A 26307-nucleotide genomic window follows, 5' to 3' on the forward strand; every position below is an offset into this window, starting at 1 on the left:
TAATGACAATCATGTTCACTTTATTTTTTTATGTTTTCCATTGAATACATACAAATACATAGACATATATAAACACCCACAAACACAGAAAATTATATCTACATTATGCATACAAGATCATTCATTCGGAGATCCTTCTGCAGCCTGTGTCACCAAAATATGCCACAAATACGACGACCAAAGGGTGTAAATCATCTCAAGTGTATGTATTGGAATCCAAGTGACACTAGTCTTTAACGGTGTGAGAACTCAAGGAGGCGTCCTCACAGTGAGGGGGCAACAGTGAGCAGGCACTTGGCATCTCTGGAGAGGAAGTGGCCCACGGGAGTCCTCTGGCCCCAGGTCTGCTGCAGGACCTCGCGGTCCAGTTTGTTGAGCCTCTGGGAGCACAGCCGCAGGTCCTGGACCTGTTCTGACAGGCCGTCCAAACTACAGCTGTCCCAGGGGCCGGCTACCTGACAACCTGAGAAAGAGAGATGGAACAAATTAGAGGGACTTAGAGAGAGACAAATACAGACTGAGAACCAATAGACTACTATAGGCCTAATGTACCTTGGAGGTTGAGATGGGTCAAAGGTCTCTGGGCGTCACGGAGGGCGGAGAGGAGGCTGTAGAGTCCTGCTGAGGTCACCGCCGGGTTCCCTGACAGGTCCACAGACACCACGGAGGGACAGACAGGCAGACATCTGGACACACAGAACATACGGATCTCAATATTGGACAGTCACATAAATCAGAGGTACTGTACAGAGCAGACACTTGGAAAAGGCACAGGCAGCTCAACTAAAGGACAAGGGTGACATGAATAGAGAGAAAACACAAAAATGCACACACACCTGGCGAGGGTGGCCACGCTGTTGTCCGTCAGTCCATTTCCCCCCAGGCTTAGATGGGTCAGGGAGCAGTCATCCTGTGGAACACACAAAGAACCAATCAGAACCATGTCCTCCGTGACTCAGCAAGGGACCAATCAAATCCCTGATCTCATGGTGTGCCCTTGACCAGGCAATTATAACGATGTATTAGTAGTACGTCTTAGTACCAGACCTGGGTGTGTATTTGATCATTTATTTAAATATGTATTTTATGTGTGAGAATTTTCAAATAAATGTGTCCCGAATCAACTACTTCTAGTGGTTAAATGGATTTGAGTCAGTGAATTAGTTTTTCAAATACATGCCAATACTTCAAGTGGATATCCAAAAACGTGTTTTCTGGAAAATAATGCATTTATTAATTTGCCAGTTGAAAATGTGACAACATCCACTGAAGTAGCTAGCAAGTCTACTGGCTAGATAGTTGCAGTAGTTGCCTTGGTAACCAAACCATCATCCTGGGCTTGCTATTATGAAAATCGAATTAAACAATGCCAATGTCTTCAATTCAACTTTTGCCTTCAAAAGCAGCTCAAAAATAGAACATGTAAGAATGAACTTCATAGCCATTTGAATTATACCGCGCAATTGTATGGAAATAATTCAGCAATAAAAAGGCCTGAGGGGGTGTGGTATATGGACAATATACCACGGCAACGCTGTCAGAGGAAGGCCCAACGCTTGGACACAATCCTTAGCAGTGGTATATTGGCCATATATCAGAGGTGCCTTATTGCCATTATAAACTGTTTACCAATGGAATTATAAACAGTTTACCAATGGAAAATAAGTGTTTTGTCATACCCATAGTATATTCCACAGCTATCAGACATGCAGGGCTTATTATAAACTGGGTGGTTCGAGCCCTGAATGCTGATTGGCTGACAGCCGTGGTATACCACAGGTATGACAGAACTGTCATTTACTTTTATAATAGCAATAACACATCTCAGGGGGGAGTGATATACAGTACATTCGGAAAGTATTCAGACCCCTTGCCTTTTCCCACATTTTGTTACGTACCAGTCATATTCTAAAATTGATTAAATGGTTTATTTCCCCTCATCAATCTACACCCAATACCCTATGACAAAGCAAAAACAGGTTTTTATAAATTTTGCACATTTATTAAAAAAATCAAAAAACTAAACTATTCAGACCCTTTACTCAGGACTTTGTTGAAGCACCTTTGGCAGGGATTACAGCCTCGAGTCTTCTTGGGTCTGACACTACAAGCTTGCCACACCTTTATTTGGGAAGTTATCCCATTCTTCTCTGCAGATCCTCTCAAGCTCTGTCAGGTTGGAAGGGGAGCGTCTCTGCACAGCTATTTTCAGGTCTCTCCAGAAATGTTTGATCGTGTTCAAGTCCGGGCACTGGCTGGGCCACTCAAGGACATTCAGAGACTTGTCCCGAAGCCACTCCAGCGTGGTCTTGGCTGTATGCTTAGGGTTGTTGTCCTGTTGGAAGGTGAACCTTCACCACAGTCTGAGGTCCTGCGCGCTCTGGAGCAGGTTTTCATCAAGGATCTCTATAATTTGCTCCGTTCATCTTTCCTTCTATCCTAACTAGTCTCCCAGTCCCTGCCGCTGAAAAACATCCACCACCACCATGCTTCACTGTAGGGATGGTGCCAGGTTTTCTCCAGACGTGACGCTTGGCATTCAGGCCAAAGAGTTCAATCTGGTTTCATCTGACCAGAGCATCTTGTTTCTCATGGTCTGAGAGTCCTTTAGGTGCCTTTTGGCTAACTCAAAGTTTGCTGTCGTGCGCCTTTTACTGAGGAGTGGCTTCTTCCATTTAAGAATGATGGAGGCCACTGTGTTCTTGGGGACCTTGAATGCTGCAAAAATGTTTTGGCACCCGTCCACAGATCTGTGCCTCGACATAAATCCAGTCTCTGAGCTCTACGGACAATTCCTTCAACCTCATGGCTTGGTTTTTGCTCTGACATACAGTCAACTGTGGGACTTTGTATAGACAGGTAGGTGCCTTTCCAAATCGTGTCCAATCAATTGAATTTACCACAGGTGGACTCCAATCAAGTTGTAGAAACATCTCAAGGATGATCAATTTAAACAGGATGCACCTGACCTCAATTTCAAGTCTCAATAAATGTGTTTTTTTTTATAAATGTGCAAATGTCTAAAAACATGTTATTGCTTTGTCATTATGGGTTATTTCATGTAGATTGTTGAGGAATTTCCTTTTAATCTATTTTAGAATAAGGCTGTAACAAAATGTGGGAAAAGTCAAGGGGTCTGAATACTTTCCAAATGCAATATATGGCCAATATACCACGGCTACGGTCTGTGTCCAGGCACTAACAGCCCTTAGCCGTGGTATATTGGCCATATACCACACCTCCTTGGGCCTTATTGCTTAAATATTCAACTATTTGTATTTTCAAATAAACAATATCTGAATACTTACTTCAAAATGTACAGTACGTGAAAGTAATTGAGAAATGTAAAATAGTATTTCAACCCAGGTCTGCTTAGTACCAGGCAGTGAGTACTATGTCACCCAATATATCAATGTTTAGTTCTCAGCTTGGCCTCCAGCTTTAAACATTAGTCGACATGAATCCTACTTAACAGGGGGACCATCACCACATTTGTTCCTCTATTGAAGACAATCTTGCCAGAGCTCCCCTTTAAGTCAAATGCTATATACACTTTAAGATACAACCATTGTGTCTTCCTTAACATATCAGCACGTCTCTTGGCCTGAATAGCAAACGGCAACGTTGTGCAGCAGATAAGTGTGAATGACATGCTTCCTTTTCAACCTGTGAAATGTTATTTCCACACGCTTTCAGCTGCGCCTGCCTCAGACCTGTGGTACAGGTAACTGCCAAAATAAAGGAAACACCAACAAAAGGAGTTGGGCCACTACGAGCCGGCCAGAACAGCCTCAATGCACCGTGGCATAGATTCTACAAGTGGCTGGAAGTATATTAGAGGGATGTGACACCCTTCTTCCATGAGAAATACCATCATTAGGTGTTTCATGTTTGAGATGAAAAAAAATTTCAGGCTCCACTCCAGAATCTTCCATAAGTGTTCTATAGAACTCGCCAGCTTGTCGTCCTAAAAAAAGCGGAAATTAGTTAGCATTTTCTACCTCTTGTTCCGTTGGGCATTCCTAAAGGGGAAATGAATGGGGAAAATAAACAGGGTATAAGGGAGATATGCCAAAAATAAGGTCTGAAGTTAACACAGGCTAAGGATATCTTATACGCTTTGTTCTAGGAGAGCCTTTATGTGCTCAGAATAAGTAAGTTGCTAACGAGTCACTAACCGTCTGAGAAATGGAACTACAACATTAGTCACAACATTTCCGAATCACTACAGCGACCACGCAAACTAGTCTACGCTACATTACGCCAAAAAAGTAGATGGTTAAGTTAGCTTTCTGCTTACCAGCTCAAACAAAAATACAAGGATGGTATATTGTTTTGCTCCAGGCTGCAAACCATATCTCTTCAGCGGGAAGGTGCTCATTTTATCATTTCTCGAACGATGTTGTCCCGAGGAGACTTTGGGTCCGTCTAATAAGTAATCTAAGTCTGTTAGCTAGACGTCAAAGGCATGCGACCAGAGGGGTTTTATTTTTTGACATGTTAGCACAGATGTTAGCTTTTTACAAAATCCACAAAAAGTGATGTTAGCTGATGAGATCTCATAGAAGAAAATGTATAAGATCTCATAATCCTGTATAGGGTTGCACATTATGGGGAACATTCAGAGGTGGAAAGTTTGTGGGAATTAACAGGAATACATGGGAATTAATGGGAATATATGCAAATTAATATTAATACCATTTAAATGTAGATGTTTTTTTTGCATTGGATATATTTACCATATCATATGGAGACAGAAACCTTTTATCTTATCATAAGTAGACATAATTAAAATGATTAAATCCTTCCAATAGAAATAGAAAAAAACTATTTAGTTACGAATTTAACTTTAATTAAATGAGTTCACTCTGCACATGGGATGATTTCACTAAACAACAAAAGAAAGGGACTATTGAATGATCCATTGCATCTCCCAAAAACATTTTCAACATACATCTGTAAAAGTCTAGAAACTAAAGCTTTGATTGTCTTCCTCTCAGGCTTCCATGTCTTCTCCCTGGACCTCCTCAATGTCCACCTCTTGAACAGACTCTGAGGCCTTATCTTCACTGTCACGTTCCAACCTTGTTGCGGATGGCTCGTTGCCAGGCTCAAAAAGCCTCAAATTTGCCCGAATGGTCACCAATTTTTCAACCCTTGTATTGGTCCAAACAAGGACCATTTGCACTTTGAGGTGGCTGCTGGTGGTGGGATTTGTAGGATGATCGAGGCAACAGGGGAAAGAGCCTCAGATCCACAAAGTCCCTTCCACCAGGTGTCTGATGAGATATGTTGGCACGACTGCCATATTGCATCTCCATCCCAAAGCCCTTGCTTGGAAGTGTCCTTCGCCAGACTGCCAAGAACCTTGCCCTCATCCAGGCCAAGATGGGACTCAGTAGTGCTGGGCATTTTTATACTAATTAACTCAGGTACCACACCTGTGTGGAAGCACCTGCATTATATATACTTTATATCCATTATTTACTCAAGTGTTTCCTTTATTTTGGCAGTAACCTGTATGGGTTTACTGGTTAGAGAGAAACAAGAGTTACCAGAAACCTAACCAATTGTTTGGCCAATATCCAATAATAGCATTTTTATAATTTACCAATGTATTTATTTTAATTGCACAGCAGTTTCTTTTCGTGTACATTCACGAACAAATTTACACCCACTTAAGGCTACTTAGAGAATATGATAGTTTGTGCAGTTCTTTCGCCAAACAATGCTTAATTAATGTCAAGTATTCTAATGATGCAGTTTTTTATTTTGTGCGTGTGCACGCGCGTGTATGTGTGTGTGTGTGTGCATTTGTGTGTTTGCATGTGCTGTGTACCTGGGACAGGACTGACGTCAGGTGTTCTAAAGCAGGGTGGTCAGCGGGTCCACAGCGGATGGCAGACAGATGGAGGTGTGTGAGACAGTGGAGAGGCAGAGTCTTCAGGACCAGCTCAAAGCCTGTAGAGCCCAGAGCATTATGGGATAGATTCACAGACTTCAGGTGCCCTGTACCTGTAGGATGATGAGATGATACTGATTCTTCTGGAACATTTCAAACTACCTCAAACAGATAGAAATGTGTCCATTTGGAGTGGTCTCCACCATTTATATACATTATATTTAATAATAATAATAATAATAATAATAAAATACAATTTATCCAAAGCGACTTACAGTCATGCATGCATACATTTTATCTATGGGTGGTCCCGGGACTCTGTAGAATATCAGTGTGAAAAGGGTATATTAATGAGCCTGTTTACCTGCCAGGGCTCTGGCCAGTAGGAGACGGTGTTGCTGTAGGCAGCGGGCTGTGAGGTTGCAGGCCTGCAGGGAGAGGTTGGCCAGTAGGGGGCACGCTGACAGCAGGCAGGACAGGGCCTGGGACAGACCATCACCCAGCGGGTTCACACTCAGGTCCAATTCCTCCAGACACTAGAGAGAGATGGGAGGGAAGAGACGACCATTTTGTTTAGCTCGCCATCAACACATCCATCCATATGTAGCACGTGATGTAGCCGCACTACGCCTTCCTTTACATAGTCGTCCTGTTCTTATAGTTTAGATATGAATAATCTACACATTGATGAACCTATGGGTGAGCAACAATAGTGAACACATACATACCACATGATTGATTCAAACTTTTGGTCAGTCATATACTATTCTTAAATAACATGACCTCTGTGCAGAATAGAACCATATAAAATGACACAGACCGGTGTACTGTAAACCATCACTGAAGATAAGGTACAGAATCCTGGGCCCCTACACGTCCATATAAAGGGCACAGCACAGCGAGAGTCTTACAGGTGAGTATTATACTTCAGTCCCATAGGGGCGCATATGTTTCTGAAACAACATTCTGGGATGCTAAAACATTCAAGGATAACAAAAAAGGACTTCTAACATTCATAGCTTCACTTGCTTTCCAGCTGAGAGTATTTCACTAGAAAATAAGAAACTATTCTTACAAATTACACTAAGTAAATACAAACGAACTAAGTAAATACAAAATCAATCACTATTTATACTGAACAAAAATATAAACGCAACATGTAAAGTGTTGGTCCCATGTTTCATGAGCTGAAATAAAAGATCCCAGAAATGTTCCATATTCACAAAAAGCTTTTCTCTATTTAGTGCACAAATGTGTTCACATCTCTGTTAGTGAGCATTTGTCAATTTCCAAGATAATCCATCCACTAGACAGGTGGCATATAAAGAAGCAGATTAAACAGCATGATCATTACACAGGTGCACCTTGTGCTGGGGAAAATAAAAGGCCACTAAAATGTGCTGTTTTGTCAACACAATGTTGAAGGAGCGTGCAATTTGCATGTTGACTGCAGGAATGTCCACCAGAGCTATTGCCAGATAATTTAATGTTAATTTCTCTACCATAAGCTGCCTCAAACTTTGTTTTAGAGAATTTGGCAGTCCATTCATCCGGCCTCACAAACGCAGAGCACGTGTGGACACGCTAGGCCAGGACCTCCACATCCGGCTTCTTACCAAACCAGGATCGTCTGAGATCAGCCACCTAGACAGCTGATGAAACTGTGGGTTTGCACAACCGAAGAATGTCTGCACAAACTGTCAGAAACCGTCTCAGGGAAGCTCATCTGCGGGGTCATTGTCCCCACCAGGACATGACTGCAGTTCGGTGACGTGACCAACTTCAGTGGGCAAATGCTCACCCTCAATGGTCACTGGCACGCTGAAGAAGTGTGCTCTTCACGGATGAATCCCGATTTCAACTGTATCGGGCAGATGGCAGACAGCGTGTATGAAGTTGTGTGGGCGAGTGGTTTGCTGATGTCAACGTTGTGTGCCCCATGGTGGCGGTGGGGTTATGGTATGGGCATAAGCTACGGAAAACGAACACAATTGCATTTTATCGATGGCAATTTGAATGCACAGAGATACCGTGACGACATCCTGAGGGCCATTGTCGTGCCATTCATCCGCCACCATCACCTCGTTTCAGCATGATAATGCACGGCCCCACATCGCAAGGATCTGTACACAATTCCTGGAAGCTGAAAAAGTCCCAGTTCATACGCACCAGACATGTCACCCATTGAGCATGGTTGGGATGCTCTAGATCGACGTGTACGACAGCGTTTTCCAGTTCCCGCCGATATCCAGCAACTTCGCACAGCCATTGAAGAGGAGTTGGACAACGTTCCTCAGGTCACAATCAACAGCCTCTATACGTGTCACGCTGCATGAGGCAAATGGTCACACCAGATACGGACTGGTTTTCTGATCCACACCCCTACATTTTTTTTAAGGTGTCTGTGAGCAACAGATGCATATTTGTATTCCCAGTCATGTGAAATCCATAGATTAGGGCCTAATGAATTTATTTAAATTTACTGATTTCCTTATATGAACTGTAACTCACTTTAAAATCTTTTTTAAAATTGTTGCATGTTGCGTTTATATTTTTGTTCATTGTAGTTACCGGGAAAGCAGGTTGAGTCTGCCCTTCCAAGGCGTTTGCCGCCTTCTTAAGCCCCTCCCCCGTGATGTGATTGGAGGACACATCCAGATGGCGGAGCCGGGGCATGGTGACGGCAGTGGCGACCAACTCAGGGAAGAGGTCATCGTGTAGACGGTTGCCAGACAGCTGTAGCTGGGTGAGGCTGGCCTGCAGTTTGAGGGCACGGAGGAGAGGGGAGAGGGAGGAGGAGGGCAGGCTGAGGCCACACACTGACACAGAGGGACTGCCGTCCTGCACCTCACACAGACGAGCCACACGCTTGTTCTCCTCTAGAGACAACACACACACACAGAAACACATGGCATGGATTAACAATGCACTTCAGGTATTCAAATACCAGTAATTTAGGGATACACGCTCAAAACTGTGAATTCTGTTATTCACCGATGAACTGGGTGTTGATTAAGGGAGCCCCACGCACCTCTCTTATTCAGAGGAGTTGGGTTAAATGCGGAAGACACATTTAGGTTGAATGCATTAAATTGCGCAACGGACTAGGTTCCCCCTTTCCTTCCCATATTCGCACATTTCCGCGGCAGGAAATTAACCAGAGAGGTATCAGTTGTTCACATACTCACCCACTGCCAGGCTGCGACAGGCCTTCTTGTAGCGCTCAGGAAGAGGGGGGAGGTCCCACGAACACACCTCAGCCACGACCTGCAGTGGACATAATCATCAGATTACACATTTGTGTTTCTAATATTGCAATCTTTCACATCACCATTTAAAACGGAGGTGGTACTGTTCCAGATGATCAACACAAGTAACAGAATTTGCCATCACAGTCCTACTTATGCCTATTTCAAGGTAGGAGTTTCTTCTACCGACAGATCTAGGATCAGATTACCCTATCCTCACTCTTAAATGTTAACCATTAGACTGAGGGATTAAATACGATCTGATCCTGTGTCAGTGGTTAAAAAGGTCCAATGCAGCAGTTATCATCTCAATATCAAATCATTTCTGGGTAACAATTAGGTACCTCCGTGTGATTGTTTACAATAAAAATGGTCAAAAAGGTACAAAAATAGATTCTTAGCAACAAAAATGTTGCTAGGAATGTCGGAGTGGGCAGGGGAAAATTAGCTGTTATTGGCAGAGAAGCACCAGTGACTCTGTCTATAAAAAAAAAGTGGTCAGATGAAGCAGATGCTAAACTACAGGACGGTTTTGCTAGTACAGACTGGAATATGTTCCGGGATTCTTCCGATGGCATTGAGGAGTACACCACATCAGTCATCAATAAGTGCATCGAGGACATCGTCCCCACAGTGACCGTACGTACATACCGCAACCAGAAGCCATGGATTACAGGCAACATTCGCACTGAGCTAAAGGGTAGAGCTGCTGCTTTCAAGGAGCGGGACTCTAACCCGGAAGCCTATAAGAAATCCCGCTATGCCCTCCGACAAACCATCAAATAGGCAAAGTGTCAATACAGGACTAAGATTGAGTCCTACTACACCGGCTCCGACGCTAGTCGGATGTGGCAGGGCTTGCAAACGATTACAGACTACAAAAGGGAAGCACAGCCGAGAGCTGCCCAGTGATACGAACCTACCAGATGAGCTAAATTACTTCGATGCTCGCTTCGATTCAAATAACACTGAAATATGCATGAGAGCATCACCTGTTCCGGACGACTGTGTGATCACACTCATATGAGTTAAGAGCTTTAAACAGGTGAACAATTCACAAGGCTGCAGACCCAGAGGGATTACCAGGACGTGTACTCCGAGCATGCACTGACCAACTGGCAAGTGTCTTCACTGACATTTTCAACCTCTCCCTGACTGAGTCCGTAATACCAACATGTTTCAAGCAGACCACCAGAGTCCCTGTGCCCAAGAACACTAAGGTAACCTGCCTAAATGACTACCAACCTGTTGTACTCACTTCTGTAGCCATGAAATGCTTTGAAAGGCTGGTCATGGCTCACATCAACACCATTTTCCCCGAAACCCTAGACCCACTCCAATGTGCATACCGCACCAACAGATACACAGATGATACAATCTCTATAGCACTCCATACAGCCCTTTCCCACTTGGACAAAAGGAACACCTATATGAGAATGCTGTTCATTGAATACAGCTCAGCGTTCAACACCACAGTGCCCTCAAAGCTCATCACTAAGCTAAGGACCCTGGGACTAAACACCTCCCTCTGCAACTGGCCGCCCCCAGGTGTTAAGGGTAGGTAACAACACATCTGCCACACTGATCCTCAACACGGGGTCCCCTCAGGGGTGAGGGCGCAGTCCCCTCCTGTACTCCTTGTTCACTCATGACTGCGTGGCCAGGCACAACTCCAACACCATCATTAAGTTTGCCGATGACAACAGTGGTAGGCCTGATCACCGACAATGATGAGACAGCCTATAGGGACGAGATCAGAGACCTGGCAGTGTGGTGTCAGGACAACAACCTCTCCCTCAACGTGATCAAGATAAAGGAGATGATTGAGGACTACAGGATAAGAAGGACCGAGCACGCCCCCATTCTCATCAAAGGGCTGTAGTGAAGCAGGTTGAGAGCTTCAAGTTCCTTGGCATCCACATAACCAACAAACTAACATGTCCAAGCACACCAAGACAGTCGTGAAGATGGCACGACAAAATCTATTCCTCCTCAGGAGACTGAAAATATTTGGCATGGGTCCTCAGATCCTCAAAAGGTTCTACAGCTGCACCACCGAGAGCATCCTGACGGGTTGAATCACTGCCTGGTATGGCGACTTCTCTGCCTCTGACCGCAAAGCACCACAGAGGGTGCCGGGGCCAAGCTTCCTGCCATCCAGGACCTCTATACCAGGCTGTGTCAGAGGAAGGCCCTAAAAATTGTCAATGACTCCAACCACCTTAGTCAGACTGTTCTCTCTGCTACCGCACGGCAAGCAGTACCGGAGCGCCTAAGTTTTGGTCCAAGAGGCTTCTAAACAGCTTCTACACCCAAGCCATAAGACTCCGGAACAGCTAATCAAATGGCTATCCAGACTATTTGCATTGCTTTGCATTTTCTTAAAACTGCATTGTCGGTTAAGGGCTTGTAAGTAAGCATTTCACTGTAAGGTCTACTACACCTGTTGTATTCAGCGCAGGTGACTAACGTAATTTGATTTGAGAAGTTTGGAACTCTTTCCTATTGGTCTATTAATTAATTTACTCCATCCTACCAAAACAGGCTGACATTTCAGGCGGTCTTTTCAAACAGCTCTTATACACTAAAAGTGCATTATCATTCTCACACAATTATTCCAACCTCCAGTGTTTTATGTGTATTTCCACACTATCGTAAGTGTTTGGCCTCACCTCTTCATTGGTGTGGAGAACAGCCAGTAGCAGGTCTTGGGGAGAGAGCAGAGCGCCCTCTTTCTGCAGCGAAAGGCGTGGCAGGAGGCCACAGGCCTGGTAGTAGCGCTGGGCCGCCTGTTCACATAGCCACGACACCGTGCATGAGTCTGCCTCGCTGGAATACACAGTGACACACACAAACACACACACCCCAGTTACAAAATATTTTCTTCTTCTTGAACTGCACTGTTGGTTAAGGGCGTGTTAGTAAGCATTTCACGGTAAAGTCTACACTTCGGCAAATGTGACAAATAAAGTTTGATTTGATTTTAGTATAGAAGCTGAATCTCAAGCAAGGCCAAAAGGGTCCCCCAAGTGCGGCAGGTAGCCTAGCGGTTAAGATTGACGAAAGGTCACAGATTCGAACCACTGAGCCGACTAAGTGAAAAATCTGCCAGTGCCCTTGAGCAAGGCACTTAACCCCAATTGCTCCTGTAAGTCACTCTGGATAAGAGCGTCTGCTAAATGACAAACATTTCAATTTAAATGTACCACTTTAGACATTCACTCACTTTCACACATACATGCAGGAAGACAAATACACCAACCTATGTGGTACTGGTATCAGAAACACGTTAGCTTGAACCCTGACCCGCATTCTGATTGGTGCAAGCATTGGCGCAGCGACTGTCTGGTTTGGGACCTGAGGTTGAGAGGCAGAGAAATACAATTTTAGAAACGATAAAAATATAATTACTAGAACAAAATCCCCATTCAAGTCAATGATCCGTGATGGGTGAACCAGTCTAGTAAAATATATTTCTACGTTACAAACCATGAACTACCCATGAACTGAGTCTGCGACATATCTTTGCAAGTCCGTTCACCTCTTTAGGACCTTCATCTCCCTACTGCCATCCCCGACAGTCCAAAACAGAATCTTGATGAACGATGTTCCGGTAACAGCCTAATATGTCCTGCTACAGTAATGATGTGACTTGACTCTGTCTCTCACGCTGTGCTTGATGGAGCTTGCTTGTTAAAATTGAACCAATAGAAAAGGTCCAAAAGGGCAAACCCGCCCACCTGGCAGACTAAATCAAACGCTCAAGCTATTTGAAAGATTTGAAAGAGTATTTGAACCCAGGTCGGATTTCACTTGATCTCTCTGACCTGCTGAGTGCTGTAGCGGGTCTGAGGCGGCGTGGAAGCTTGAGGGTCGTCGTCATCAGTTACGGTGGGACTCTGTGCCCTGCTGACCTCTCGGCGGCCCAGCATTACCATGCCGGAGAGCTGAGTCATCTTCACCTGCCGCGGCATGCCGCGCAGAGGGGGACCCCTACTGGAGGACGTTGACACTGCAGGACAAGAGAGAGATAGAGAAAGAAAAAAAAAACGGTTGTGATTCCACTGGCTAATACTGCCCCTTATAGTTCATAGATAGTAACATGGATATGCTTGTGCTCCTCTGTTAGCTTCCATATGGTTTCTACATTGAAGTACAGATATGGGGCTGCTTGCGCGTGCGTGTAATCAGTGCAGCTGCTACACACCTCTGCTAGCCATTTCAGTCGTGGTTGAACGACAGTTCTGACTCCTGGCCCCTGATGACATCATATTCAAGTCCCGCCTTCCATTCTGCTCCTCCCCCACTCTCCTCTTCTTCTTTGGGTGAACATTGCCCATGTCATTCTCCAGCCAATCATCTATCAGATATTCCTCCTCAGGAACAAGTGCTGGCCTGCTATTGGACGACACCGCCGGTGTGCTGCTGAACTGTGGCAGGCTCTGGGAGAGAAGGCGGGTCTTGGCACTGCCTAGGCTGCGAATGGTACTGTGGTACTCCTCCCTGCCAAAGACAGAGGGTACCGCAGACTCTCTCGCTTCAGGAACAGAAGAGCTTGTTTCCTGGCTGGGGGGAACTTCCTGTGGAGCTGGGGCTGCTCGGAAACGTCGGCGTGGTCGGACAGGGCGCAGAGGGCTAACCGCGCCATCCAAGTCACTGTGGTCGGAGGAGCTGCTGTCATCCTGAGAAAGACGGAGATTGTTTGTCAATTGAACAGTGTCTCACTTGCAAATCTGCTTCACAACAGCTAACTTTATGAACGCTGCTCTTGACTGACATTCTATGACAGTCGTAAAGTACTGGGTCATTGAGAATTGGTTTCAAACCTATGACAGACATCTAATTTCCTATGCTCTAAATCAACTAGTACCCCAAAGAGGATGGAGGCCTCTGTCCCTCTGTGTCGTTGTTGGGGCCCCGCTGTGCCGTTGGAGTGCCTCGGTTTGGGGATAGGTGGTACTGCGCTCTCCTTGGGGCTCCTAGTTCTGGGTTGGTTGTTGGTGGACGAATGGTGCCCTCTGGTGGGGATCAGAGGCTCTGAGTTCTCAGCATCAAACAGCTGACTGTCCTGCAGAGCAACAAATGGCTTGGGGGGCGCAGGAGCGGTGGGGACTGTGGTACAGAGAGTGTAGAAAAGTTAAGTGCACAGTGGAATAGTTGACGTCCTTACAGCAACAGGAATGTATGTTGTGGGAGACGCCATATTTTCTGGACATTAATTAAGCAGATTTTAGGCCTCACAGTGTGTGTGTGTGTGTGTGTGTGTAAGATGATGAATTCATATGTACAGAGTATTTTTACACACAACACAAACTAACTGTGACACATTGAATATACAAAATGTACAAACAAACGTCTTATCCACAATATAAAAAAAACTCTGATATGATAAGAACAAATGTTTGAAGCAGAGCATCAGTATCAAATAAGCATGTTACCCATAATAAAAACGAAAAAGCTATGATAGGAAACAGTGGGTGAGAACAAATCATCTGGAGATAGATTTGCCTGGAAGCTAGCAGATTTAGCCTTACGCAGCAGAGCATCAGGGTAGACTTCTCTGTGGCAAACAGTTCCTCTGGCAATCGTTGAAACCTACTTGGTAACGAGGGCACTCAGCATGCCTGTACTGAGGGAGGCTCTGTACCGGGTTTTGTTTTTGGAAATTCATATGTACGGAGTATATTTACACACAACACAACTAACCGTGACACATTGAATATACAACAGGGTTGGGGTCAATTTCATTTGAATTCTAGTCAATTCAGGAAGTGCACTGAAATTCCAATTCTCTTTAACGCTTTTCACTGAGGAACATTTTGAATTTGGTTTACTCTCTGAATTGACTGGAATTTCAATGGAATTGACCCCAACCCAAACAAAGGCCTCATAACCACACAGTTTCATTATATAAACCACTCTACACTGTTCTAGCCTTCTTGTATTGCATAGGCCTACACCCACTAGAGGAAGTATGTAGGCCTCACCTAACCCTGCTAGGGCCCTCCTCAGCAGTTCCTCTGTGCTGGACAGCTCATGTCTGGCCTCCTGGTCCAGCTCTCTTCTGTACATCCTCTGCCACAGACGCAGGCTGTCCAGGGGTGTCTCACCCTGAGGGGGACACAGACATACATGAGCCACTTGCACAAACACTCACAGGTGCATGCACCCCCCACCCCAAACAAACATGTGCACAGTCCTCCAAAACACACACACACACATCTTGTCCTGACCTTGGCATTGCGGACAGTGACTGAGGCCCCCCTCTCCACCAGTAATCTGGCCGCTTGGAAGTGTCCACAGTTGAGAGCGTCGTGCAGGGGGGTGACGCCCTCACACAGTGACCCCCCTGGGTCGTTAATGTCAGCCCCCCTTTCTAGCAACAGAGCCACCACGTCTGAGAGAGAGAACAGAGAGAGAGAGAAGCAGATGAGGGTTAAAATGCTGATTAAGTCCAGACCTGCCCACCCTGTCCAGCTTTTTAGAGTACCAGACGCGCGCGGCAAATTGGGGTTTCAACTCATGCACCGAATTTGGGTTCTCTCCCCCCCGCAACGCTCGTGCGCGCTCTGTTTGTGAGTCTGATCGCAATTCTAGAATTGTACCAAATCTAGTCTTTAAAAGGTTGGAGTACTTTCTTCTTGACAGCATTCCACTTACACATATGATAATAGTCCCTAACAAGATGTAATGAGAGAGAACACACAAAGGGCCTTTATTCTTAGGAGTTTAAAAAAAAATGTATTAAACAAATAATAACAAAATTATTTGTTTAGGTACAAAATGTACAAACGTCTTATCCACGATGTTAAGAAAAAAAAAAAAACTCTGATATGATAAGAACAAATGTTTGAAGCAGAGCATCAGTATCAAATAAGCATGTTACCCATAATCAAAACGAAAAAGCTATGATAGGAAACAGTGGGTGAGAACAAATCATCTGGAGATAGATTTGCCTGGAAGCTAGCAGATTTAGCCTTACGCAGCAGAGCATCAGGGTAGACTTCTCTGTGGCAAACAGTTCCTCTGGCAATCGTTGAAACCTACTTGGTAACGAGGGCACGTACAGCATGTCTGTACTGAGGGAGGCTCTGTACCGGGTTTTGTTCTTGGAAACGAGACTGAGTATTCGTTCGCAGTCTGAATCGCTGTGGAATATGACCAATATGCCCAGCATCACAGCCGAAAAAGGTGGGAGTAGATCAGGCTGCCCTCCCCTCTCATTGTGCCGATTTCTCTCCAGGCCTGATCCGTGCGCATGTTGCCCAGACTCCGCTCAAAGGTTGTTGCCTGATAGAGTCGAAACTCATCTTCCACCAGATCAACAGAGGCTCCCCTCGGGAATAACGCAGGGAAAGCCTGCCATGAAAAAGTTGAGGGATGAGAACTTGGTTGTCTGCTTGTTGGCAATGTCAACAACCACTGCATGCTGGCGGAGCACATCTCCAAATGGACATTTCATGTAGTCTACTGCAGAAGAAAATATATTTCTGACATCTGCATAGGTCTTCAGATCCAGCTTGCCTTGGCCCCCCAAGTTTAGTCTCTATAGTAGAGGAACGCTTGTCACCTCTCAAAACAGGACCAATCACTAGGGCCAGCTCACAAGTCCTTGGCTTTTTAGACGCGGTTCCTAATCAACACTAAAACCAAAATCATTTTGAAAACATAAAAACAAATTATCACATCGACACAGACCGCAAACTGGCTACACAAAGCTTAAGTAGGCTACCGCAAAGGGAATCTGGCCGCTGTTCTGTAGGCTACCGTAAAAGGAAAATCTGTCCGCTGTTCAGTAGGCTACCACAAAGGCTATCTGGTCGCTGTTCAGTAGGCTACCGCATAAGGAATCTGGCAGCTGTTCAGTAGGCTACCGCAAAGGGAATCTGACCGCTGTTCAGTAGTCTACCACAAAGGGAATCTGACCGCTGTTCAGTAGTCTACCACAAAGGGAATCTGGCAGCTGTTCAGTAGGCTACCGCAAAGGGAATCTGGCAGCTGTTATGTAGGATACCGCAAAGGGAATCTGGCCCCTGTTCAGTAGGCTACCGCAAAGGGAATCTGGCCCCTGTTCAGTAGGCTACCGCAAAGGGAATCTGGCAGCTGTTCAGTAGGCTACCGCAAAGGGAATCTGACCACTGTTCAGTAGTCTACCACAAAGGGAATCTGACCGCTGTTCAGTAGGCTACCACAAAGGGAATCTGACCACTGTTCAGTAGGCTACCACAAAGGGAATCTGACCACTGTTCAGTAGTCTACCACAAAGGGAATCTGACCGCTGTTCAGTAGGCTACCACAAAGGGAATCTGACCACTGTTCAGTAGTCTACCACAAAGGGAATCTGGCAGCTGTTCAGTAGGCTACCGCAAAGGGAATCTGGCAGCTGTTCAGTAGGCTACCGCAAAGGGAATCTGGCCACTGTTCAGTAGTCTACCACAAAGGGAATCTGACCGCTGTTCAGTAGTCTACCGCAAAGGGAATCTGACCGCTGTTTCAGAGAGTGTCTGCTGTTTCAGCCTATGTAAAGATGCCTATTGGATTTCTTTGCAACGCATAGATCATTACAGATCTTTGAAATTGATTGAAATCTCAAATCTAGTGCAAAGGCACATTAGAAGCATTGCCTCCATCTATAGCTAATACTCATTCATTCTTCATCGCGCCGTCTTCTATACTCCCGACTCCATTTAATGCCAAGATGTTTATATTTATTTTGATTCTACTTTTGTAATGCTTTTTGTGACGTGGATCATAATTACAGTTACAGTCTATCAGGTTGTGTGATCCTTGTAATGTTACGTGGAAAATACAACTACTGGGATGCAGAATTAAACGTATATCACACTCGCACAAACGTGACCAGTTCTTTTTTTGTATTTGCATTTCATTTCTTTCACTAGCAAATGCGAGTGAACTGCTGGCACTTTAGAGCCCACTGAATGTCCATCTTATGTTCGCTAACGTTAGCTTGAAACAATCCGTGTTCACCTTCCCACAACACACGGAGTCGAAAAGGGATTTTGGCCATGTGTTTACGTACAGCTGACAGTCGGCAAACTCAGCATCACAACAAACAGGGGGCAGCTACGTCGAATAACGATGTATTGATCTCCATGTCCGTTGACACAAACCCCTTACATGTCTGTGTGTTGCAGCTCGAGAATCGGGATGTTCGATTTACTCAGTGTATTTTTTTTTATTTATTAAAATGTAAAAATAACATTTCAAAAAACGTGCTAAAATTATTATTATTATTTTTTTTAAATCAGGCCCTATTTATTTCTGCATACTTTTAACTGTTACCTGTGTGTCCGTGGTTGCTGGCCTCGTGGAGAGGAGTCCAGCCACAGTAGTCCCTGGGGTTGACAGGATGACCCTGAGACACAGACATACTGGCTGAATACTACCACAGACAGTACCATGGCCACAAAGTAGTAGGAGTATAAACCCAGTTCCACTCACCTGCTCCACCAGGTACTGGACCTGCTTCAGGTTCCCATCTATACAGGCTCTGTGGAGAGACGTCTCCCCTTTCTCATTCCTCTTGTTCCACTGAAATCCAGGCAGACAGACATGAGTCTCTGCTTCTTTCAGTAATTTGAATGCAGACTGCTTTTACACAAGTTTTTTTATTTTTTATATCCCAAACAAATCAAAAACAAAGCCATCATTGACAAATCTGGCACTTACCCGAGCCGGCTTTCTCCTGCCACTACAGACCATCTTGTCATCGTCCTCTACGGTGAGACAAGAGAAAGACAATTAGCCAGACTAAAATAATCTGCCAAAGCAGTGTCAATTTTCATTGCTTTATTCAGCAACATCCTGTATGCTAAACTAAATGACTGGATGGCTCAAACTGAGGTAAAAAAAAAGAAAGTGTTTATTCCGTCATATGACAGATGCCCGCAGAGGACAAACATCGCGGTGGAGACCGTAGTCTCACTCACCAGAGTCTGAGAACTGGATATCGCTGTCCTCCATGAGTTCACTGTTCTCCATCTCCTCTTCGTCCTCCTCTCCCTCGCTCCCCCCCTCAGGACTCCAGCCCTCGGTGGCACACAGCTCCTCTAGCCTGGCCTGCGTGTCATCAGTCTGCGACGAGCCCCCGCGGCTCTGGGCAGCCAGCCACGTCTTCAGCACTCGCCTCTGGTGAAGAGAGCGACAGAAGGAAGGAGAAAGAGACCAAGAAAGATAGAAATAAAATCTGCTGTCCGCAGAATAAAATATTTGATCCATACAGGCCAAGTGCTGTTCATTTAACCGAGAGAAAAAAAGAAAAGAAAAACGATGAGCATATTTCTACGGTGAGCCCAGTCAGAGTGGGCCACTGCAACCTACAGTACCTGGAGTTTGGGTTGGCCAGCCCTCTGTGCACAGCGCAGGGCAGTGTCGTAGCTACAGTCCACATCCTCCACGGTCCTCCCATTCTCCTCCTGGGCTGCTGCGATGTTCAGCCACGTGTTACACTCCTGGCACACACACATACAACAAAATAACACGAGCATGGATTAAAAGAAGCACAGCCAATGCTAAGATAGTATGCACCAAAGGAAACTTTTCTATATGACAAGCCCAGACTAAGAAATCCAGCCCCCATTCTGTCCAGCCCCAGGCCTGAGTCCCAGGCACGTCGTACCTCTTTGGGGTTGCCCTGTCTGAGGGCCAGCTCCTGTCTGTAATGTTCCACAGCCTTGTCATGCTGCCTGATGTCTGTGTAGGTGGCCGCCAGGGACACGTGAATGACAGCCAGCTCCCGAGCAGGCTTCCCCAATGCCTCTGCACTGGATAGCTACCGAACAGCGGCGACAGACAAGTGTCATGTCATTGGATAGGTCAAGGTTACACAATAAATACATGGATTGTTCATGCAGCTCACGACACACAAGACTGACAGGTATAGATGGGGCGGGAAGTGGGGATACGTTTGGATGGACGTGTACTCATCCAGGCAAGTGATTTCAATAGTTAAACTTTAACAAACAGGAAGTGAAAATGGACACCGGAAGTGGTGACTGTGTGGGGCTAAGTGAGTGTGATGTTTTCACCTGCGTACGGTAGGCGTCCAGGGCTTTGCGGTAGCATCCCACTTTACAATAGAGGTCCCCCAGCTGCTCCGCCAGTCCCACAGCCTCCTGGAAACGCCCCTCGTCACCCAGCTCCCCCGCTGCTTCCTCCAGCTGACTGCCCCGAATCGCTACGGCAACCACACACACAGAGAGAGTTCAAAGTTGCTGCAAGAGTAAGAAAAAACATTGAATCTATGAAAATGACATTTTCCCCCAGACACAGAAAGCCCAGTCCAGGTTGACACGTGTGGCCCAGCTCCACTCTCTCCATCTCTGTGGTTTTAAGAGAAACAAACAAGCCTCTCTCTCTCTCACCTTGTTTGAAGGCCTTCTTCACAGCCTCCCTGTCCACATCCTGCTGGGAGCCCAGAGAGAAGGCCTTCTTCAGGGAACGCCTGGCCGCCACAAAGTCCCCCAGGGACAGCTGCACCTACACACACACACAACGTACATAGAGACACATGTAACAGAGGTGATTGAGTGACCACCCTCTCGTGATCACTTGAGAAACCCTGCTCAAGATCTGAAGAGTTGCATTGCGAGTCAATACCCAGGCAATTAATGGGCAGGCGGAGACCCAGGTTCGAAACCTGTCGCATGCTCGAATGCACAGCCAAATGCGCGCACACACACTAGCTTATACTGTTAATGGGAAGTCAGTTATAACATAAAACTGTAATGCTTTATAACTGACTGAATTAGTGTGTTAATTTAAAACGAAAAATCGAATGCCATGAGAATTTCCACTCCTTACCTTGCCGATGGAGTGGAAGCACTCGCTCTCGCTGAACTTGTCTTTGATCTTGCGGGCACACTCCTTGGCCTGCTCGAGACTGCGCAGGGCATTGGAGTGGTGCCCGTTGCGGAAGTAGATGTTGCCCAGGTTTAAGTTGGCACGGTACAAATCCTCCAGGAGCTGGTTCTTCCTATACAGACAAGGCAGAGGGACATCAACTCACTTAATGGTAAGATATTAGGAAAGGTATTATCTACTGTACAAGGATGCCATGGCTTGAACCTTACTCTAGGTCCTAGTTCAAAGTGTATTAGACCTAGGTGTATTTTTACAGAGTGTGGCATTGTATTGCGCTGTACTTCATGTTCGGTCAGCTATTAAATGTGTGGCATTGCAGGTGCATCTAGCCGATGCCATTGAACAGCACAGGTTGGTGTCATGGTGTGCTGTGTTACCATTGGCAGACCAGGGCCCGCATCCACAAAGCCATAGGAGAGCTGATCTAGGATCAGAATCCCACCTGTTCATATAATCTTATCAATTATGATGTGAAAGGCCGTGGATACGGGCCCAGGTTGAGGTGAGCTCTTACTCTGCAATGTAGACGCTGAGGCGGATGTATTCACTGCATTGCTTGGGCTCCCCCAGGTGGTCACACACCAGCCCAAGGTTGAGGTACAGGCGAGCCCTCATCTCACTCAGCTCCAGAGCAGCCACGGATCCTGATGAGGAGAGGAGATGAAGCGTTGTACAGGAGGAAGAGAAAGACGGAAAACCCTTTGGCTTACCTCATGAATAGGCCCAGGGGTTTATCCTGATCAGATCAAGTGTTCAGGAAAAACTCTGTGCCCCAAATATGCCCAAAAATGTGACTTTTCTGTTCACACATGTATTTGCCTCACTTGGATTCATATATAAAAGCCATCCCACAAACACACAGTACCAGTCAAGTTTGGACAAGCCTACTCATTCAAGGGTTTTTCTTTATTTATTTATTTTTACTATTTTCTACATTGTAGAATAATAGTGAAGACATCAAAACTATGAAATAACACATATGGAATCATGTAGCAACCAATAAAGTGTTAAACAAATCCAAATATATTTTAGATTTGAGATTCTTCAAAGTGGCCACCATTTACCTTGATGACAGCTTTGCACACTCTTGGCATTCTCTCAACCATAATAATGAGGTAATAACCTGGAATGCATTTCAATTAACAGGTGTGCCTTGTTAAAAGTTAATTTATTGAATTTATTTCCTTCTTAATGTGTTTGAGCCAATCAGTTGTGTTGTGACAAGATAGGGGTGGTATACAGAAGATAGCCCTATTTGGTAAAAGACCAAGTCCATATTAAGGCAAGAACAGCTCAAATAAGCAAAGAGAAACGATAGTCCATCATTACTTTACGACCATCAAGCATTATGATGAAACTGACTCTGATGAGGACCACCAAAGGAAAGGAAGACCCAGAGTTACCTCTGCTGCAGAGGATAAGTTCATTAGAGTTACCAGCCTCTGATTCCAGCCCAAATAAATGCTTCACCGAGTTCAAATAACAGACACATCTCAACATCAACTGTTCAGAGGAGACTGCGTGAATCAAGCCTTCATGGTCGAATTGCTGCAAAGAAACCACTACTAAAAGGACACCAATAATAAGAAGAGACTTTCTTGGGCCAAGAAACACAAGCAATGGACATTAGACCGGTGGAAACCTGTCCTTTGGTCTGATGTGTCCAAATTTGAGATTTATGGTTCCAACCACCGTGTCTTTGTGAGACGCAGAGTAGGTGAACGGATGATCTCCACATGTGTGGTTCCCACTGTGAAGCATGGAGGTGGTGGTGTAATGGTGCTTTGCTGGTGACAGTGTGTGATTTATTTAGAATTCAAGGTACACTTAACCAGCATGGCTACCACAGCAGTCTGCAGCAATACTCCATCCCATCTGGTTTGCGCCTAGTGGGACTATTATTTGTTTTTCAAAAGGACAATGACCCAAAACACACCTCCAGGCTGTGTGATGGCTATTTGACCAAGAAGAAAAGTGATGGGAGTGCTGCATCAGATGACCTGGCCTCCACAATCACCCGACCTCAACCCATTTGAAATGATTTTGACCGCAGAGTGAAGGAAAAGCAGCCAACAAGTGCTCAGCATATGTGGGAACTCCTTCAAGACTGTTGGAAAAGTATTACTCATGAAGCTGGTTGAGAGAATGCAAAGAGCGTGCAAAGCTGTCATCAAGGCAAAGAGCGGCTACTTCAAAGAATCTCAAATATATTTTGATTTGTTTAACACTTGGTGACTACATGATTCCATGTGTTATTTTATCATTTTGATGTCTTCAATATTCTTCTACAAATAATATGGGAAAACACTTTTTACAAGTGAGGACCGGCAAAATGTCCTCAATTCTCAGAATTTTTGTTGGTTTGCTGTTCTTGTGGTACTCACAAGTATAGCAAAACGTGTACACACCTTCCAGTTCTTTGTCCACAATAGCCATGCTCTTCCTAAAGGCATCTTCCGCCTGCTTCAAGCTGTCCCTCGATTGGTCAGACTCGTAGCGGAAGAGGAAGGTTCTTCCAATGGTGGCCAGTGCCCTTTGTTCCTCTGCATGATCATTGACGGAGCGAGCCAGATCAAGATGACACCGCTGGTGCTGAATCCAAACACACACTCTTAATTAATATACTCTGCTTGTGTATGATTGGCAACAAGTGAAATGGTGGGGATACTCTTGTAATAAACTGTTGGTTAGTACAGAATCTGATTGTATTAAACATTTCGCCTGTTCTTGTTGTGCCTTTCAGGCTGCATAGTTAGTCACAAAAAAGTATCCAAAATGTGTAGCACAAGCCCAATCTGAAGTTCCAGTCCTGCAGACAGTTGGCATCCCAAGTAATGTGCCCATCTGAAACAAAAGCAGGTAGAGGATCAGAGAGTAAAGCTTGAGCTGTTCACTGACCTTCAAAGCCGCCTCAATGTTCCCCATCTCCGCATAACACTCCCCAATCTTACGATTGGCCACTGCACGTCCAATGACGTCATGCATTGCCGTGGAAATTTGCAATTCCTGCCGATGTTCCTCAATGGCAGCTCCGTAATCGCCTGATAGGAAACAGAAATGTGCAGAATCGTAGAGATGAATCAAGAAAATGATGATGATTAAATGATTCCTCATGAAACCCTGACACACAAAAAAAAAAAGAACAGGACTTGGGGGATTTTCACGAAATGTAATGCATAGAATAGTCCTTTGGAGGAAGGATTGTTGACATATGCTTTTAGATACAAATGTCAAATATGATTGAGAAATAATTACTCAAAATTGCTAAATGTATGATATTTTGGCCTTACCCGGGCCTTCTTTAAGACTCAATGTTTCATCTGTAGATGTTACAAAACAAAAATTGGGGTCATATGAAGCTTAACGCTTGCTCTGTAATAGGAGTAGTATTTTGATTTGAATCAAATAAACATTCATTTTTCAACATTGAAAAATATAAACATGAATATTGAAATCCCAAATCTTAGATTTGGCAAATGTTTCAATATATTGTTGAACATAATACTCTATTGCATATCAAAGTTGCAGAGTGGGATCACCAACAGAGGGTGGCCATTTTCACTCCATTTTCACATTCACTCTGTTGGTAATGCTGACAAATTGGATCATAACTCTAAAAGTAGCAGAGACTCCAATCTGGAACATTGATATTCCCTTAGAGTATATTCTATTCAGTAATATATACAAACATTAAAATCTAAAATGTTCTATTTTCAATATTCATGTTTATACTTGTCAATATTAATATAAGAAGGTTATTGAAGTCAAAATACTATCATATTACAGAGCAAGCGGTACATTTTCATATGAAACCAATATTTGCTTCGTACCACCTAAAGATTAAACCCCATGGAGTCTTAAAGTAGGCCTGGGAAAAGGACAAAATGTCATAAATATGCCAACTTTCCTAAAAGCATAACTGAGAAATAATTTTAATACACACATATGTCAACAATCCTTCCTACAAAATGACTATTCTATGGATTTGTGAAAACACCAAAACTCATGGTCTTTTTATGTCCGAGTTTCATAAAGAACAGATATGACTAAATTGACACGTTCTCTATGCAATACAGTACAAAGATGGCCACATTACCATTTCGTGACAGCACCTCTCCCAGTTGATTGCACAGACTGGCCTCTTCGCTCAGATTATTATTGCTCTGAGCTTTACTCTTCGCTTTCTGTAGTTCTGTGGGTAAAAATATGAAAATGCATTGTGTGTAATATACACACACATGACAATTGCCTGAATGCCTTGGTATGAGGGTATGTTTGGTCAACAATTGTCTCGCGTTGCCATACCTTCAACATCACGTCAACAACAACCAGGCAATCATTATATATATATATATATATATATATATATATATATATATAAAAAACGTTCTGGCATGTTTAACTAACAGCCAATGCAGCTTTTGGCAACTAGCTAGCTAGTACTCATCATTACATGATCGGAGTAAAGGTGAGCAACTTACGTTTTACCTCCCGGGCAGTGTTCATCTTGTCCCGTTTGAAAGCGTACGTTAGGCAGAACTGACAAAATAAAACGAAGATCTGCAAGCTAGCTAGCTTTCATTGACAGAGTAAGGTACTAACGTTACACGGCTGGCTTGCTAGCTAAATTAGCTGGCTAACTAGGAGTGATTGTGAAGACACGAACATCAGCTACCGTTTTTATTGTTCTGTCTGCTGTTAGACTTTACTGACTACCTCATTATACGACTTTCTACACTCACATTTTTCTTGATCACGATCCATAGTTCCTATATAATCCGATTATTAACGTTTATCCGTTTTTGTAGCTAAAATCATTTGTTATCGTCTCAATACCTTTCCATAAAGTCCCGCCAATGTTTATTCTTCTTCCGGATTGGGTTGGCAGATCACATCCAACGTTTCAGGTGCATACACCGCCACCTACTGTAATGGAGTGTGAGGCTAGCCACGGCCTACCGACATTAAATTCTCTTCATTATTCCTGTTCCTCTAAGAAAGTGAAACAGAGCCCTAGACACCACTTCCCTCCCTGCACTACACCACCCAAACCCGTCCAGCCTCTCTAACTCTTTCACCCAATCTCACCCTATCTACGTCATACAGTTCACAAAATATCAACACACTTGCACCGTTTCCTCCACTAAACACTAATAATCGTAGACTTGTTTCATGTCTCCCTATCATCCATAACGTGGCATTCAAACCTGTGAGCACAAACCGTAGTCTACTCCACACAACTTCCTCTCTCCTACATGCCATACTCCCCACCTC

General features: G+C 44.6%; 1 protein-coding gene across 4 annotated transcripts; it reads right to left on the reverse strand.

Moving 5' to 3' along the window:
- Nucleotides 1-26070, reverse strand: tonsl (tonsoku-like, DNA repair protein). Of its 4 annotated transcripts, none has more exons than XM_090220507.1 (28): nucleotides 25515-26070; nucleotides 25130-25225; nucleotides 23985-24074; nucleotides 23442-23877; nucleotides 21548-21677; nucleotides 20974-21145; nucleotides 20535-20649; nucleotides 20199-20347; nucleotides 19790-19942; nucleotides 19497-19622; nucleotides 19101-19299; nucleotides 18841-18887; nucleotides 18613-18702; nucleotides 18454-18526; nucleotides 15384-15547; nucleotides 15138-15261; nucleotides 14021-14262; nucleotides 13358-13832; nucleotides 12978-13162; nucleotides 12413-12507; nucleotides 11823-11979; nucleotides 9091-9169; nucleotides 8474-8781; nucleotides 6267-6438; nucleotides 5840-5961; nucleotides 837-910; nucleotides 553-686; nucleotides 1-463 (listed from the first exon to the last, which is right to left on the reverse strand). In XM_090220507.1, the coding sequence occupies exons 4-28, from the start codon at nucleotides 23467-23469 to the stop codon at nucleotides 264-266; spliced, it is 3813 nt and encodes a 1270-aa protein (XP_090076633.1). In that variant the 5' UTR covers nucleotides 23470-23877; nucleotides 23985-24074; nucleotides 25130-25225; nucleotides 25515-26070; the 3' UTR covers nucleotides 1-263. The 4 variants fall into 4 exon arrangements, with proteins under 4 accessions (XP_090076633.1, XP_090076632.1, XP_021440117.3 ...); XM_090220506.1 differs by having other exon boundaries at nucleotides 5840-6015; XM_021584442.3 differs by having other exon boundaries at nucleotides 5840-6015; nucleotides 23442-23625; nucleotides 23932-24074; nucleotides 25515-26046.
- Between the last annotated feature and the right edge of the window lie 237 nt (nucleotides 26071-26307).

The sequence above is a fragment of the Oncorhynchus mykiss genome, chromosome 25, assembly GCF_057628025.1.
Source record: "Oncorhynchus mykiss isolate SJ-2025 chromosome 25, ASM5762802v1, whole genome shotgun sequence".
In the NCBI taxonomy this organism is placed as follows: Eukaryota; Metazoa; Chordata; class Actinopteri; order Salmoniformes; family Salmonidae; genus Oncorhynchus; species Oncorhynchus mykiss.

Bases quoted from the DNA above. Each gene is read 5' to 3' on its own strand.
- tonsl (XM_021584442.3), bottom strand. From the start codon at position 25,539: ATGAACACTGCCCGGGAGGTAAAAC. The intron at 18,527-18,612 runs GTGAGTGGAACT...TCTGTGTCTCAG, and splicing joins TCCAGTACCTGGTGGAGCAG to GGTCATCCTGTCAACCCCAG. The intron at 9,170-11,822 runs GTGAGGCCAAAC...TGTCCACTGCAG, and splicing joins TTCTCCACACCAATGAAGAG to GTCGTGGCTGAGGTGTGTTC.